This window comes from Ranitomeya imitator, chromosome 3, assembly GCF_032444005.1.
Source record: "Ranitomeya imitator isolate aRanImi1 chromosome 3, aRanImi1.pri, whole genome shotgun sequence".
NCBI lineage: Eukaryota > Metazoa > Chordata > Amphibia > Anura > Dendrobatidae > Ranitomeya > Ranitomeya imitator.
In genome coordinates this window covers 362,958,778-362,972,291 of record NC_091284.1, presented here as the reverse complement: position 1 = coordinate 362,972,291, position 13,514 = coordinate 362,958,778, and the positions used below count along the sequence as shown (strand labels likewise).

Below are 13,514 nucleotides of genomic sequence, written 5' to 3'. Positions count from 1 at the left end.
GTGGACCATTTTCTCCTGATAACCTTGTGAAAATTAAAAAATTGGTTCTAGATTAAATTTTCTGTGAAAAAAGTTAAATGTTCATTTTTTCCTTCTACATGGCTTTAGTTCTCGTGAAGCACCTGAAGGGTTAATAAACTTCTTGAATGTGGTACAGCTTTTAGAATGGTGTCACTTTTGGGTATTTTCTGTTATATTGACCCCCCCAAACGCACTTCAAGTGTGAGGTGGTCCCTAAAAAAATGGTTTTGTAAATTTTGTTGTAAAGTGTGAAATCGCTGGTCAACTTTTAACCCCTAATAACGTCCTAAGAAAAAAAAAATGTTTCCAAATTTGTGCTGATGTAAAGTTGACATATGGAAAATGTTATTTATTAACTATTTTTGTGTGACACCACTCTCTGATTCAAGTGTACAAAAATTAAAACTTTGAAAATTACAAAATTTTCAACATTTTTTCCAATTTTCCATTTTTTTCATAAGTAAAAACAAGTTATATCGAAGAAATTTTACCACTATCATAAAGTAAAATATGTCACGAAAAAAAAAAACAATTCCAGAATCATTGGGATATGTTGAAGCGTTACAGAGCTATAAATTCATAAATTGACAGTGGTCAGAATTGTAAAAATTTACTTGGTCATTAAGTACCAAATTGTCCCTAAGGGGTTAAGAGATGCATAAATGTTTAAGATACCAAGACATCTATATGCTACCCACCAAACAAAGAAAAAATAGTTTTCTTGTTTTCCTTAAATGGAATCTTTCAGTAAGATCAACCCTCTTAACCCTCAATTACAACTCATATATATCAGTATATTGATATATTTAGGATTTTTTTTTTATTCTGATTAATAGTGATTTCTTAAATTGAAGCAGGACACAACCACATTGCACGTAAGATTTCAGAACTGCTAAGATGTGCACTTAGGGCTACCTGTGCTACCATTGTTTGCAATCAATTTTCCTTGCCCTGGCGGATTCACAGTTGAAGAAAAAGAGAATTTTATAATAGTGTGTGCTAATTTTCTCTTCTTTGCCATTTGACAGTGAGAACCAAAAAGTGCTCATCTGATAAACAGCATGAATGCCAACACCATCTCTTGTTTGTTTACTCCGCAGAAATCTCACATTTCGACCTTCGAGAAGATGTGGGCGTTCATGAGCAGCAAGCCATCATCGCTTGTTAAGAGTAATGAGGAAGGCATCCAGCGAGTCCTCTCATCCGACTATGCTCTGCTAATGGAATCAACAGCTATTGAATACATAACTCAGAGGAACTGCAATCTTACACAGATTGGAGGACTCATAGACTCAAAGGGTTATGGAATTGGGACACCCATGGGTAAGAAAAGGGCGATAATTTGACAAACACATGTTTTACGCAGGTCGTTTTCAGACTATGCTTCTTGTTTAATTTATAGGCAGCAGAAAAGGTTGCTACCTCAAAGCAAACATCTATCTAGAAAGAAATCCCTTCTCCACTTGAGAAATTTTTAGACATAATAAGGATCTACGACAGCATGAAGCAGTAAAAAATGTTACTGGCATATGCTGACACCTCAACATATTACAAAAGTTTCTACTTGATGAAAATGAAATATGAATTCAGTTTCATTTACTACATTATATACTGGCGATGTGCTCTTCTAAGAAGATTACACGTAATTAAATGTAATTAAAATGCATTGGTTATTGTTTGCATAGGCATTTTTCCTGAGATATGTTATTTGAGGATATCTTAGAGAGAAAATAATATATTATCATGACTGAAAAATTCGGAACTCTGAAAAATTAATCAACGTCTATTGCAAGAAAATTGAGATTTTGGACAGAAAGTGTATATATTCTACATGCGATAAATAAAATTAATTTAAATTCATCCCTAAAAGGCTACGTTCATATAAGTGAAAATTTTCTCATTCGAGAGCATAGGGTCAATTACGCAAATCACACTCTAATTATATTCTGATCAGAGTGTGATCATAGTGTGATCATATTCTCCATTCGCTCAGTCCATGGAAATTGGATGTCATCTAATGTTTTCCATGCACTTATTGACTTGCATGGCCGAGTGCGATCCAATTATTGGATCAAACTCAGACATGCTGCAATTTTTCCCCAGACAGACTTTGTCTGAGTAAAAAATCAGACCTCTGCACAGATCCATAGAATAACATTCAGAAGAGTGCTATCTGTCAAACCAATGGATAGAACTCGTCCGATCATTATGGTCCTTTACACAAATTTTTACTTCAACTCATTCCATAAAAAAAGTGCCCGATTGCTTTCCAAGTTGCAAAATTATTCTCATTGAATAGCATTGCTTTCATGGTAAAGTACAGATCCATACAAATATGGAACATGCAGTGTTCACAGCTTCATAATACATAACTATGGAGACTCCATGTGCTGCCATAAAGGATTTAGCTTTGCCAGGTGCTTGAAGTCCCAGTTCTTAATTGTGGTGTTTGGAAATACAGTATAGCATAATTGATGTAAAGTTTATGTGAATTTTAAAATATTAATAATATATGTTTTTCTTTATCAAGGTTCTCCATACCGAGACCGGATAAGTATTGCTATCCTACAGCTTCAAGAAGCTGATGAAATCCATAAAATGAAAGAAAGGTGGTGGAGAGCCGGAGGCTGCCCAGATGAAAGAAATAAGGAGGCCAGTGCACTGGGCATCCAAAACATGGGAGGCATCTTTATTGTTTTGGCAGCAGGTCTGATTCTTTCTGTAGTAGTAGCAGTGGCCGAGTTTATATATAAACTGAGGAAGACGGCAGAGCGAGAGCAGGTCAGTTATTTTTTTCAATTCTGGCTGGTGGCTGGGGATGAACAAATATATTAGAGTAGAATTAAATTCTACTCAACTTTTAAAAACCCACATCTTTGAAAATGTTGTTTGCTTGTAACTTGCTTTTGTACAGATTCTACAAAGTGGCAGCCACTGGTTGCCAATTTTTCAGAATTGTAAAGGGCCATCAAAAGGTTAAAAAAAATTCCTTATATTCACATCGCTGCTCACCCTGACCACTTTGCTGTGCACTGTAACCTCTCAGGTCCTCATTGCATCTTCTGATTTTCACCCTAAGCCAGGTCTTGAAGCACTGATGAGGCCTAGGAGGGTTCTGTTCATGTGCATGCAAGTTAACGGTGCTCATGAAAAGGCCCCTGAGAATAACGAGGGACAGTTCATTTGCAGACAATAACCTGTTTATGAGTCCAATTTCCTGAGAAAGTCCACTCAAACAGTCGAAAAATTCTGCTTGATGCACTCACCTCTACTGTTGAACTGTTGACATAAAAATATTAGGTCTTACACTAGGTACAATTATTTGTGTTTAGAGTTTCCCAGCAGAGATCCAATTTTCACCTTCGCTACATACAGCAAAAATCAATCTTCTTCGAAGCATGGTGCCAGGCAGGGTTTCAAAATAGCTCCATAATGACAAGCACAGAAGTCATCAGCTGACCTCCAACTGTCATGACAACCCATTGGCAGAGATTGACAGCGGGATTTAACAGGTGTTAACAACTGCGGGTGGAGCACCACTGCACCCATGATTCTTAGCGGCTGGTCCTAGCTGTAAAAACAGCCATCACCTGCCGGGTATAAGGTGGGTTCACTGCTTGAACCCACTTTACACACCCACTTCTGATTTGCACATGTACTGCGGAAGGCGTAAAAGGGTTAAAACATCAAAGCTTCTTTTACAATTTTCTAATGTGCTGTGTAGATAGAGCGGGTGTTTCCTTCAACATCATTGTAAGCCTCATTGCAACACTGAAGTCAGTCAGTAAATTTAGGAATCTTTAAAGAGTAACTGTTATTTTCATTTTTTACATAAATCAATAGTACACATATAAATAAGAAAGATCAATCCATGAGGATAATTAAGCAAATTTCTTTGATAAGATACAGTTAGGGCCAGAAATATTTGGACAGTGACACAAGTTTTGTTATTTTAGCTGTTTACAAATACATGTTCAGAAATACAATTATATATATAATATGTGCTGAAAGTGCACACTCCCAGCTGCAATATGATAGTTTCCACATCCAAATCGAAGAAAGGGTTTAGGAATCATAGCTCTGTAATGCATAGCGTCCTCTTTTTCAAGGGACCAAAAGTAATTGGACAATGGACTCTAAGGGCTGCAATTAACTCTGAAGGCGTCTCCCTTGTTAACCTGTAATCAATGAAGTAGTTAAAAGGTCAGGGGTGGATTCCAGGTGTGTGGTTTTGCATTTGGAAGCTGTTGCTGTGAGCAGACAACATGCGGTCAAAGGAACTCTCAATTGAGGTGAAGCAGAACATCCTGAGGCTGAAAAAAAAGAGAAAATCCATCAGAGAGATAGCAGACATGCAAAATCAACAGTTGAGTACATTCTGAGAAAAAAGGAATTGACTGGTGAGCTTGGGAACTCAAAAAGGCCTGGGCGTCCACGGATGACAACAGTGGTGGATGATCGCCGCATACTTAATTTGGTGAAGAAGAACCCGTTCACAACATCAACTGAAGTCCAGAACACTCTCAGTGAAGTAGGTGTATCTGTCTCTAAGTCAACAGTAAAGAGAAAACTCCATGACAGTAAATACAAAGGGTTCACATCTAGATGCAAACCATTCATCAATACCAAAAATAGACAGGCCAGAGTTAAATTTGCAGAAAAACACCTCAAGAAGCCAGCTCAGTTCTGGAAAAGTATTCTATGGACAGATGAGACAAAGATCAACCTGTACCAGAATGATGGGAAGAAAAAAGTTTGGAGAAGAAAGGGAACGGCACATGATCCAAGGCACACCACATCCTCTGTAAAACATGGTGGAGGCAACGTGATGGCATGGGCATGCATGGCTTTCAATGGCACTGGGTCACTTGTGTTTATTGATGACATAAGAGCAGACAAGAGTAGCCGGATGAATTCTGAAGTGTACCGGGATATACTTTCAGCCCAGATTCAGCCAAATGCTGCAAAGTTGATTGGACGGCGCTTCATAGTACAGATGGACAATGACCCCAAGCATACAGCCAAAGCTACCCAGGAGTTCATGAGTGCCAAAAAGTGGAACATTCTGCAATGGCCAAGTCAATCTCCAGATCTAAACCCAATTGAGCATGCATTTCACTTGCTCAAATCCAGACTTAAGACGGAAAGACCCACAAACAAGCAAGACCTGAAGGCTGCGGCTGTAAAAGCCTGGCAAAGCATTAAGAAGGAGGAAACCCAGCGTTTGGTGATGTCCATGGGTTCCAGACTTAAGGCAGTGATTGCCTCCAAAGGATTTGCAACAAAATATTGAAAATAAAAATATTTTGTTTGGGTTATGTTTATTTGTCCAATTACTTTTGACCTCCTAAAATGTGGAGTGTTTGTAAAGAAATGTGTACAATTCCTACATTTTCTATCAGATATTTTTGTTCAACCCTTCAAATTAAACGTTACAATCTGCACTTGAATTCTGTTGTAGAGGTTTCATTTCAAATCCAATGTGGTGGCATGCAGAGCCCAACTCGCGAAAATTGTGTCACTGTCCAAATATTTCTGGCCCTAACTGTATATTACAAAATTGTTTATTTTCATGTGAACTATTAATTTATGAAGTAAAAATTAAAACACCGACAGGCTGTGACCTATACTTAAAATAGTGATGCTGACAGATCCAAACAACGAGGCATCAGATGTCATTGAAGTTTAGATAAACATTATAGGGGTTTTGCAACTCTTGCAAAATACTAGAGGTAAACAGTGTGTGGAGTAGAACAGCACAGCTTCATAAACTATTAGTTGTCATTGCCATGAACGGCAGCTCAGCTCCCAAAAAGACTGGGGTTGAATAGTGATAGACAAATTTATTAGAATATAATTGAATGATTATTGAAATTTACAAAAATCTGTATTCTCCAAAATATGTATTTTGCGCAATTCACTTCTAGCTAATTCTGCAAAATGGCTGAATCATAGAAGGACAAACAAATGGTTAAATTGAATTATGCTCACCTCATTGCTCCCCTATCCTGTCCCCACTGCAACCCGCATTGTGGTCCTCAAATTCCCTTCTTTTACCCTTCTCCCATCCTTCTTCTATCTTGTCCAGGACTTTTGGATGAACAAGGCCACTAATGTCACAGTAGCAAATGCTATCAAGACAAACATTGTGATGTCACAACATTATGACATTTGTCAGCCAAGTGACAGCATGGAGCACAGTGACATTAGTAAGAGTCTTGTCGAGCCTGAAGCCAGGACCTGGAGTGAAGAAGACCAAAGAAAATGTGCGTTACGATGGAAGGGGAAAAGATGAGGCACCGAGCTGCAGACAGCAAGCTGCTGGGATGATGGGATATGGTTTCTGCTCTGTGGTCAAGAGAAACTTTAGAGCCTAATAAGTAATATTCAGTTTCCAAAGAATAAGTTAGCTGAAAATTTAATTTCCCTGTAAAATATCCAAGACTTGACAAATTTGAATCTCAAATCTCTGATTTGCTCATCTGTGATGTTGTGCCCTCAGCAATTTGAAATTGATGCTCTATTGTACGGTCATCCAACAACATATGTTGGGCATCTGCATTTTGTTACAGTGGGTGGCAATTTTTTTGCTTTTGACACATGTTATTAAAGGGAACCTGTCAGCAGGATTGTGCTCAGTAACTTACACACACTGTCAGGTCGGTGCCGTTATACTAAATAAAATGATACCTCGGTTGATGAAATCTGTCTTGTGGTTGTTCTTTAATCTTTATTTTCAGTTTCGTGTTAATGAGATTCTCGTGCCCTAAGGCGGGGTTGGTGTATGTGGTGTTCTGATTATATATTCATAATGCAGACTGCTGACAGGTCACTGATCACCGGCGCCGCCCGTGCATGCGCAATAGCTGCTGTCGGTAATCTCTGAGAGCTGCTACTGCGCAGGCACAGCAGCACCATCTTGGTGGAGGACTCTTTTTTGTTCTCCTGCAAGATGGAGCTGCCAGCACTTGCGCAACAGCAGCTATCGGATCTCTATACAAACCAATAACTGCTAATGCGCAGGCGCAGTGGGTGCCATTTTCAAAATTATTTTTTTTTATTTTCTTGCTCAAGTAAATCTATAACCATGTGATTATGCTGCAGCACAGGGGTCATGGCCGGCACCTACCTGCAGAATCATTTTTTTTTAAATTCAGAATGTGATGGTATTCATTATGCAAACTAGGGGGCGGGTCAGTGAGGGATCAGTGACCTGTCAGCAGTCTGCATTATGAATACCTAATCAGAGCATCACATTCACCAACCCCGCCTTAGGGCATGAGAATGTTATTAACACAAAACTGAAAATAAAGATTAAGAAACAACCACAAGATGGATTTCATCAACCAAGTTATCATTTTATTCAGTATAACAACGCTGACCTGACCCTGTGTGTAGGTTACTCAGCAAAATCCTGCTGACAGGTTCCCTTTAAGTGGAGGGTTTTGCCACTACTAATATTCTATAAATATTTCCATACAGGACCAACTATGACAGAATTGAGAACTGTCTTATCTCCATGGTGTTATGGTAGCCAGTGATTGAGTAGCCTCATAGAGCTGCTATGTGAATACCATTGCCAAGAAAGAGTTTTCTGTGTATCAAAAAGCTATTCTATGGTTTATCCAAAAAAATGCTAAAAGTCTGTTTTTAAAAAAAATCTTGACATGTTGTAAGACTATACATGATGATAGAACCTGATGACATGAAATTGATTCCCATGCCTTTTCTTCTTCAGCGTTCGTTTTGCAGCACAATGGCTGACGAGATCCGATTATCTCTCACCTGCCAACGGCGTGTCAAACATAAACCTCAGCCACCTGTCATGGTCAAGAGTGACGCCGTAATTAACATGCACACTTTCAATGACAGAAGACTGCCTGGAAAGGATAACATGACCTGCAATACTGGATTAACCCCAGTATTTCCATAGAACAATGAAATGTGTGCACAATAGTCTTGATATCAGTCCTTGATCGAAAACTTTCATGCCCTTTATCAATATTGACTTATAAAGAAGCCAAGGGCATTACACATTCTTATACCCTACAGCCAGAAGTCTCTTGTTTACACACAAAACTTACAGAGGCATTTTATCGCCAAGTTAATTTCACCCTCAGTGGACATTGAGAAGCCACAAAGACTTTGTGGCATTATTGAGCATGGCAATAAAAATGAAAATGACTTTGTCTTTGCTGGAAGCTTTGAGAAGAAGGAAGATCAGTTCTGTCTTGTTGTTCACAGCACACTTGCTACAAACGTATGGTCTGCCAAACTGCTCAGTGGGAACTCATACCTCAATGCTGTGCCTACGAGGAGTTTGCAAAAGGCGCAGACTTTAAGTTATGTCTGAATCAGACAGCTAATGGGTCCTTAAATGCGGCTGACACATGAAGATTACTACTTCAGAACTAATGCCGACCTAGAATAACATACCTAAGCTGAGAAAAGGGGACTACAACACCACCTTATTACTTATGTGCTTTCCTTTGCACAGTTCAACAAGACTCTTAGCATGAACCTTCAACCTGCAAGGAAAAAACATATCACTCAGTAATGCCATTCTGTATACATTTCTTTTTAGCCATACGTCTTTATTGCAGTGATTCTTTATGAAGCTACCACAAGTCTCAAAAAAATCCCACAGGACCATAATGCCAACCCAGGAAACAAAGTAACCAAAGATAGGGTGTTATCTGTTATCACAACTAGTCAAATCACAGCGTGATTCACTAGAGCCAAATTTATCATGTAAATCAGAAAAAAAGGAAAATGTATTTTTGGCCTATACACAGAAGGCAAATGGTTATCAAAGGCAGCTATGGTACTCTGTGCAGGATGACACTTTGGGATTTGGGTATAGAAAAATTACATTGTAGTGACCAAGCTGTCATATCTGTGTGCCCGTATTGCCATCTTCATTCTTCTCAGTGGTAAAAGACATACTGTTAAATACACAGTTTTTATATTGGTGCAACTTTTTATTTCCTTTTTTTTCTGTGCTGTTAATACTGCGCCAAATCCATGTCAAATGTGTAAAGTAATGTAATGAAACAAAAATACATGTTTTTCTTCTATTTTATTAACTCCATTGTATTCTGTCTTGCTCATTAACAATATTAGAATTTCATAGGTAAATGGCCAAATTATTACCTACATTCATAAATAATGATGAATCTTCCAAAGTGACACATTTTGAACTAAATAATTTTTTTTGCCTGAAATTATATTCTTCTTCACAATCTAAAATATATGTTTACTTTTATGATTCCAGGGCAACTTTTAAGAAACTATCATTCTATTTTAAAGGGGTTGTCTACACTTGGGACAAAAGTATGCTCAATCAATTATGCTCAATCATAACAACGTGCACACAGTTCCTGGTTTTCAAGGTGTGAGTGGGCAGACATGTGACCTTTTATACTTTCAGTCATGTGCCGACTAGACTTGGCTTCTTTCAATTCACTTCTATTGAAAGAGGCCAAAACACGTCTAGTTGGCAAATTACTGCAATCATGTGATCGCCCCTAGGAATACTAGGGAATCATGACCACTTGTGCACCACAAGCTGTCACATAGTGCCGACTTTTGACCCCTGTCTTGACAACCCTTTTAAGTAGACTTGTGTCTTCACAGTTACAGCTTTCAAACAAACCCTTCATTTAGTATGATCCTGTATTCATTAGATCCACTACTTTGAACTATTTACTCAGAAGGTTACTAAATTAATTTGCATTAAGGGTTTATCTGTTTTCTGTAACATTGTAATACATTTTCATGGGAACTGTATACAGAAATTGTAAGCTACATGCACATAATCATATAATCAGTTATTTAAAAGGGACTAAAAAGTTGTGACTGCACAATTTTTTTGCCAATGGATTACTGCTGGATCCATTGTAACTGATCACTACCGAACATTTGAGCACAGCCTAACGTGTTTTATCTCCAGCATTCATCAAGATTTCCTCCAGCTTTCTTCGAAGGAAGATCCACATAAAGGGGAGACAAGACGCAAGGTATCAGATTTCTTATATTGTTTGACCAAACAGTGTGACCCTAGGGTTTTAGAGAAATAAATATTTCAGCTTAGCACTTTACGGTGACACCCTACTCGCTTTTAGTCTTTTCAGTTTTACATACAGTATATTGCGTTCATTTTTTTTATTAATAATTATTTCATTTTAATCTGAAAGATTTTCTTTGTGTTTATGAAACATTTTTTTGTAGAAATCTTGCAGAGAACACAGCGATTAATTTCATGCCAATTAATTCCATTTTCAGTTCGTAAGTGTCAAAGTTACAATGACTAATAAAAAGATGAGACTGAAAGAGGTATTCCCATTTCCAAGATCCTATCCCAACATGCAGTATGTGAAATAATAATAATATTAGCAAATACCTTCAATTAGAAGTGTAGCATAGTAGTTGTTCTAATTTGCTATGTCTCTTTCCTCATGTGCAGGCATTGCAGGATCTTAGGTATCCATGGTTACGACCACTAGCAACTAGCTAACTGTCATTATATCAGTGGTCATAACCATGGATACCTAATGTCCTGCAATGCCTGCACATGAGGAAAGAGACATAGCTAATCAGAAAAACTACTACATTACTAATTGGAGGTATTTGCTAATATTATTATTATTACACCTACTACACATTGGATAGGATCTTGGAGATGGGAATACCCCTTTAGTTTTTTTTGTATCCTACTATAGATAGGGTAATGAGAATATAACGCTATTACTGCCAGTGCATAAACCAGCATAAAATGAAAGTGAGACAAGCTTCTTATAAATCACAATGGAATAAATATGGTTTTAAAGAATAATTTTCTTCTCATTTGCAGGAGAAACTATTGGGATCATTAAAAAAGAACAAATAGAAATGAAATATAAATCATTTGCTCATCACAGTCAATTAGAATATAGTTCTTAAATTTCAGAGACAATTTATGGAAAATGAAAGCTGGATCCAGATTGGCAGTGGTGTGCATTCATTCAAATTGGGAAATCACGGCACAGCAGCTCACCTCCTTGACTGGTACCATTTCTACAATGTCAATACTGCGCCTCCCAAGGTCGTGTGACATTGTAATGTAATGTGAGTGCTGCAGTCGATCATTAGATGCTGATCAGTTGTAGCTTTCATGCTTCCATCAGATGGAACTGTTTGATCTGATGGATCTGTGAAGGCTAAAACTTATCGGGAGTTCCTGATACGCTGCAGTGCTTTCATCAAATAATAATGTCAAATAACCTTCAGGAGGCACGATGTCGTCATCACTGGAACAGCGATAGTTGAGAAGTATGTGCTTTTTTATTTTATTGGGTCCACTTGAGGTATCAAAAAGAGGTTGGCTAGTAAAATCGAGATTGTGTTGTTTGTCAATTTGAACTTTGCTATATCTGTTTTTTTTACATCTTGTTTTGTAATTTATCTTTATTTCTCAGCCCCTAAGGATTTTCCTTTCTTCTTGTCAATGGAGTAAAAAACCTCCTTCATACTTAGATATTGTGCATTGAGTGTCCACTCACAGTAGACTTATTCAAGAACACACTTTAGTGGCAAGAAGAAAATCAGACAAGTAAGAAGAACTGACATGCCGTCTGAAGTGTATAAATCGGACGAGTGCAATGAGAGAAAAAATTGTATTGCACTCAGACCTATTATTCAGTAAGGCAGTGCTGATCGGGTATTTTTTTCTCAGCTGTATTCCACATGAGAAAAAAATCGCAACATGCTGCGACTTCACCCCGAAATCTAATGGAAGTGAGAAAAAAATTGCATACCATATGGACCATCAGAGTGGGATCCGATTTTTATGGATACATTACAATTCTGTAACATGGGAAACCTAAAATATTCCTGTAAAATAAGTTTTTTTTTTGCTTTTGGTATACAAAATGTCATCATTAGTAATTATATGAACCGCTTAGTAATGTCTTGCAAAACCTTTAGGTCAAACGCTAATCAATTGGTAGGGTCAGACTGTCCACAGCCAAAAGACAAGAAGGTTACTTTAGAGCGCAAAGATTGCTCACAATAGAATTAATGTCAGCCCTCACTTATGGATCATTTTCTGCTAGAACTTATATCATTATTATTTCACAAATATGATCTATGTGTGAGCGATGGAAGCAGTTGAGAATTTAATGTAGGAAGTCCATAATGAGCTTCACTAAGATGTCTGATACAAAAAATGAACATATATTTGATTTATTTCTAATTTTGATATTGCACTGTGTTACTCATATTAGCCTACTTTTCCCCTTCGTGTCCTTTGCTGAAAAATTGAGTTCCTGAAGGTAGTCCCTTAAGAGGAAGACATTTTTGCACTTTTTCATAAGCATTCTCTGATGCCTGTTTGCGTGCTCAAGCACCACCATTACGTTCTCCATACTGCCTGTGCACTGAGACTATATAGTAATGAAGAGGTTATACACAGCAGGATATCACTGAGGAATGTCTGTTCTGTTCATAGCCGGCCCATAGTTCTTGTCTAAACAGTGCTCTGGACCAAAAAGTCAATAAAATTTAACAATATTACATCGAAAATCCACCATCTGTGTTATCTACTATACTTTTCCTAACGGGAAAACACTTTGTTTAAGAGTTCACAATGTACATGACTGTTTACGTCATATCCCGCTGACAAGTAGAGGGGTAGTGGCAGAATCTGTGCTTATAATACAACTAATTTATGTAGGCCATCAAAATAATTTCCTAAAACGATTGCTTTGAGCTTTAATAATAGTTTATCATTATCATGGGACAAAGATACAGGACCTGATTCATGAAGGCGCTTTTGCCAGTGGAAATCACCTTGAAATTTCACAATATGTTTGCATAGCATAAAGTTTTGATGTTGTTTTCCCACTAAATAAATCCATGAAGAGTTGTGGCGTACTTTACTTAATGTTACGCCAGTCACTGACTTGAGTCATATTTCTATTATAGGAAAATGACGCTACAAAGATGTGCCTAATTCATTAAGTGTCGGGTTCACAGAGCCAACCTAAGGCCTCATTCGGACATCTGCAAATAAAATAGTCCGAGTGTTAACAGTTCTTTGCTCCATGTTTTACTTTTTGCTATGAGTGTTCTATCAATAACGAAAAAAATAACGAAAATAAAATGCAAAGCTTCTTGTTGTAATGAACAAAATGATGTCAAACATGGACTGTATACTAATCCCATCCATGTGCTGTCTGTGATTTTTCCGGACCAATAGACTTATGTGGGTAATTTTAACCCATGACTTTGGAATTAATTTTTTTTTAACAGCCCCAAAGTCCACAAAAAAACACAAATTTATGGATAGCACCAAACTTGAATGGGTACGGTTTCTATCCGTGAAAGTAACAGAGACGTGATTCGCGGACGTCTGAATGAGGCCTAAGGCCGGTCTCTATCACACACAGAGCATGCTCGAATTACCCATGCCACGCGCTGAGCATTGCGATCAGAGCAGTCTGTGCATCACAGAT

General features: G+C 37.7%; 1 protein-coding gene across 1 annotated transcript in view; it reads left to right on the top strand.

Moving 5' to 3' along the window:
* Nucleotides 1-13,141, top strand: part of GRIK3 (glutamate ionotropic receptor kainate type subunit 3) — a 900,786-nt gene extending 887,645 nt beyond the window's left edge. The window contains exons 14-16 of the mRNA XM_069756890.1: nt 1,122-1,344; nt 2,552-2,802; nt 7,760-13,141. Of these exons, the coding sequence (XP_069612991.1) occupies nt 1,122-1,344; nt 2,552-2,802; nt 7,760-7,954 (669 nt within the window). The 3' untranslated portion in view covers nt 7,955-13,141. The remainder of the gene's footprint in view (nt 1-1,121; nt 1,345-2,551; nt 2,803-7,759) is intronic.
* Nucleotides 13,142-13,514: the final 373 nt, after the last annotated feature.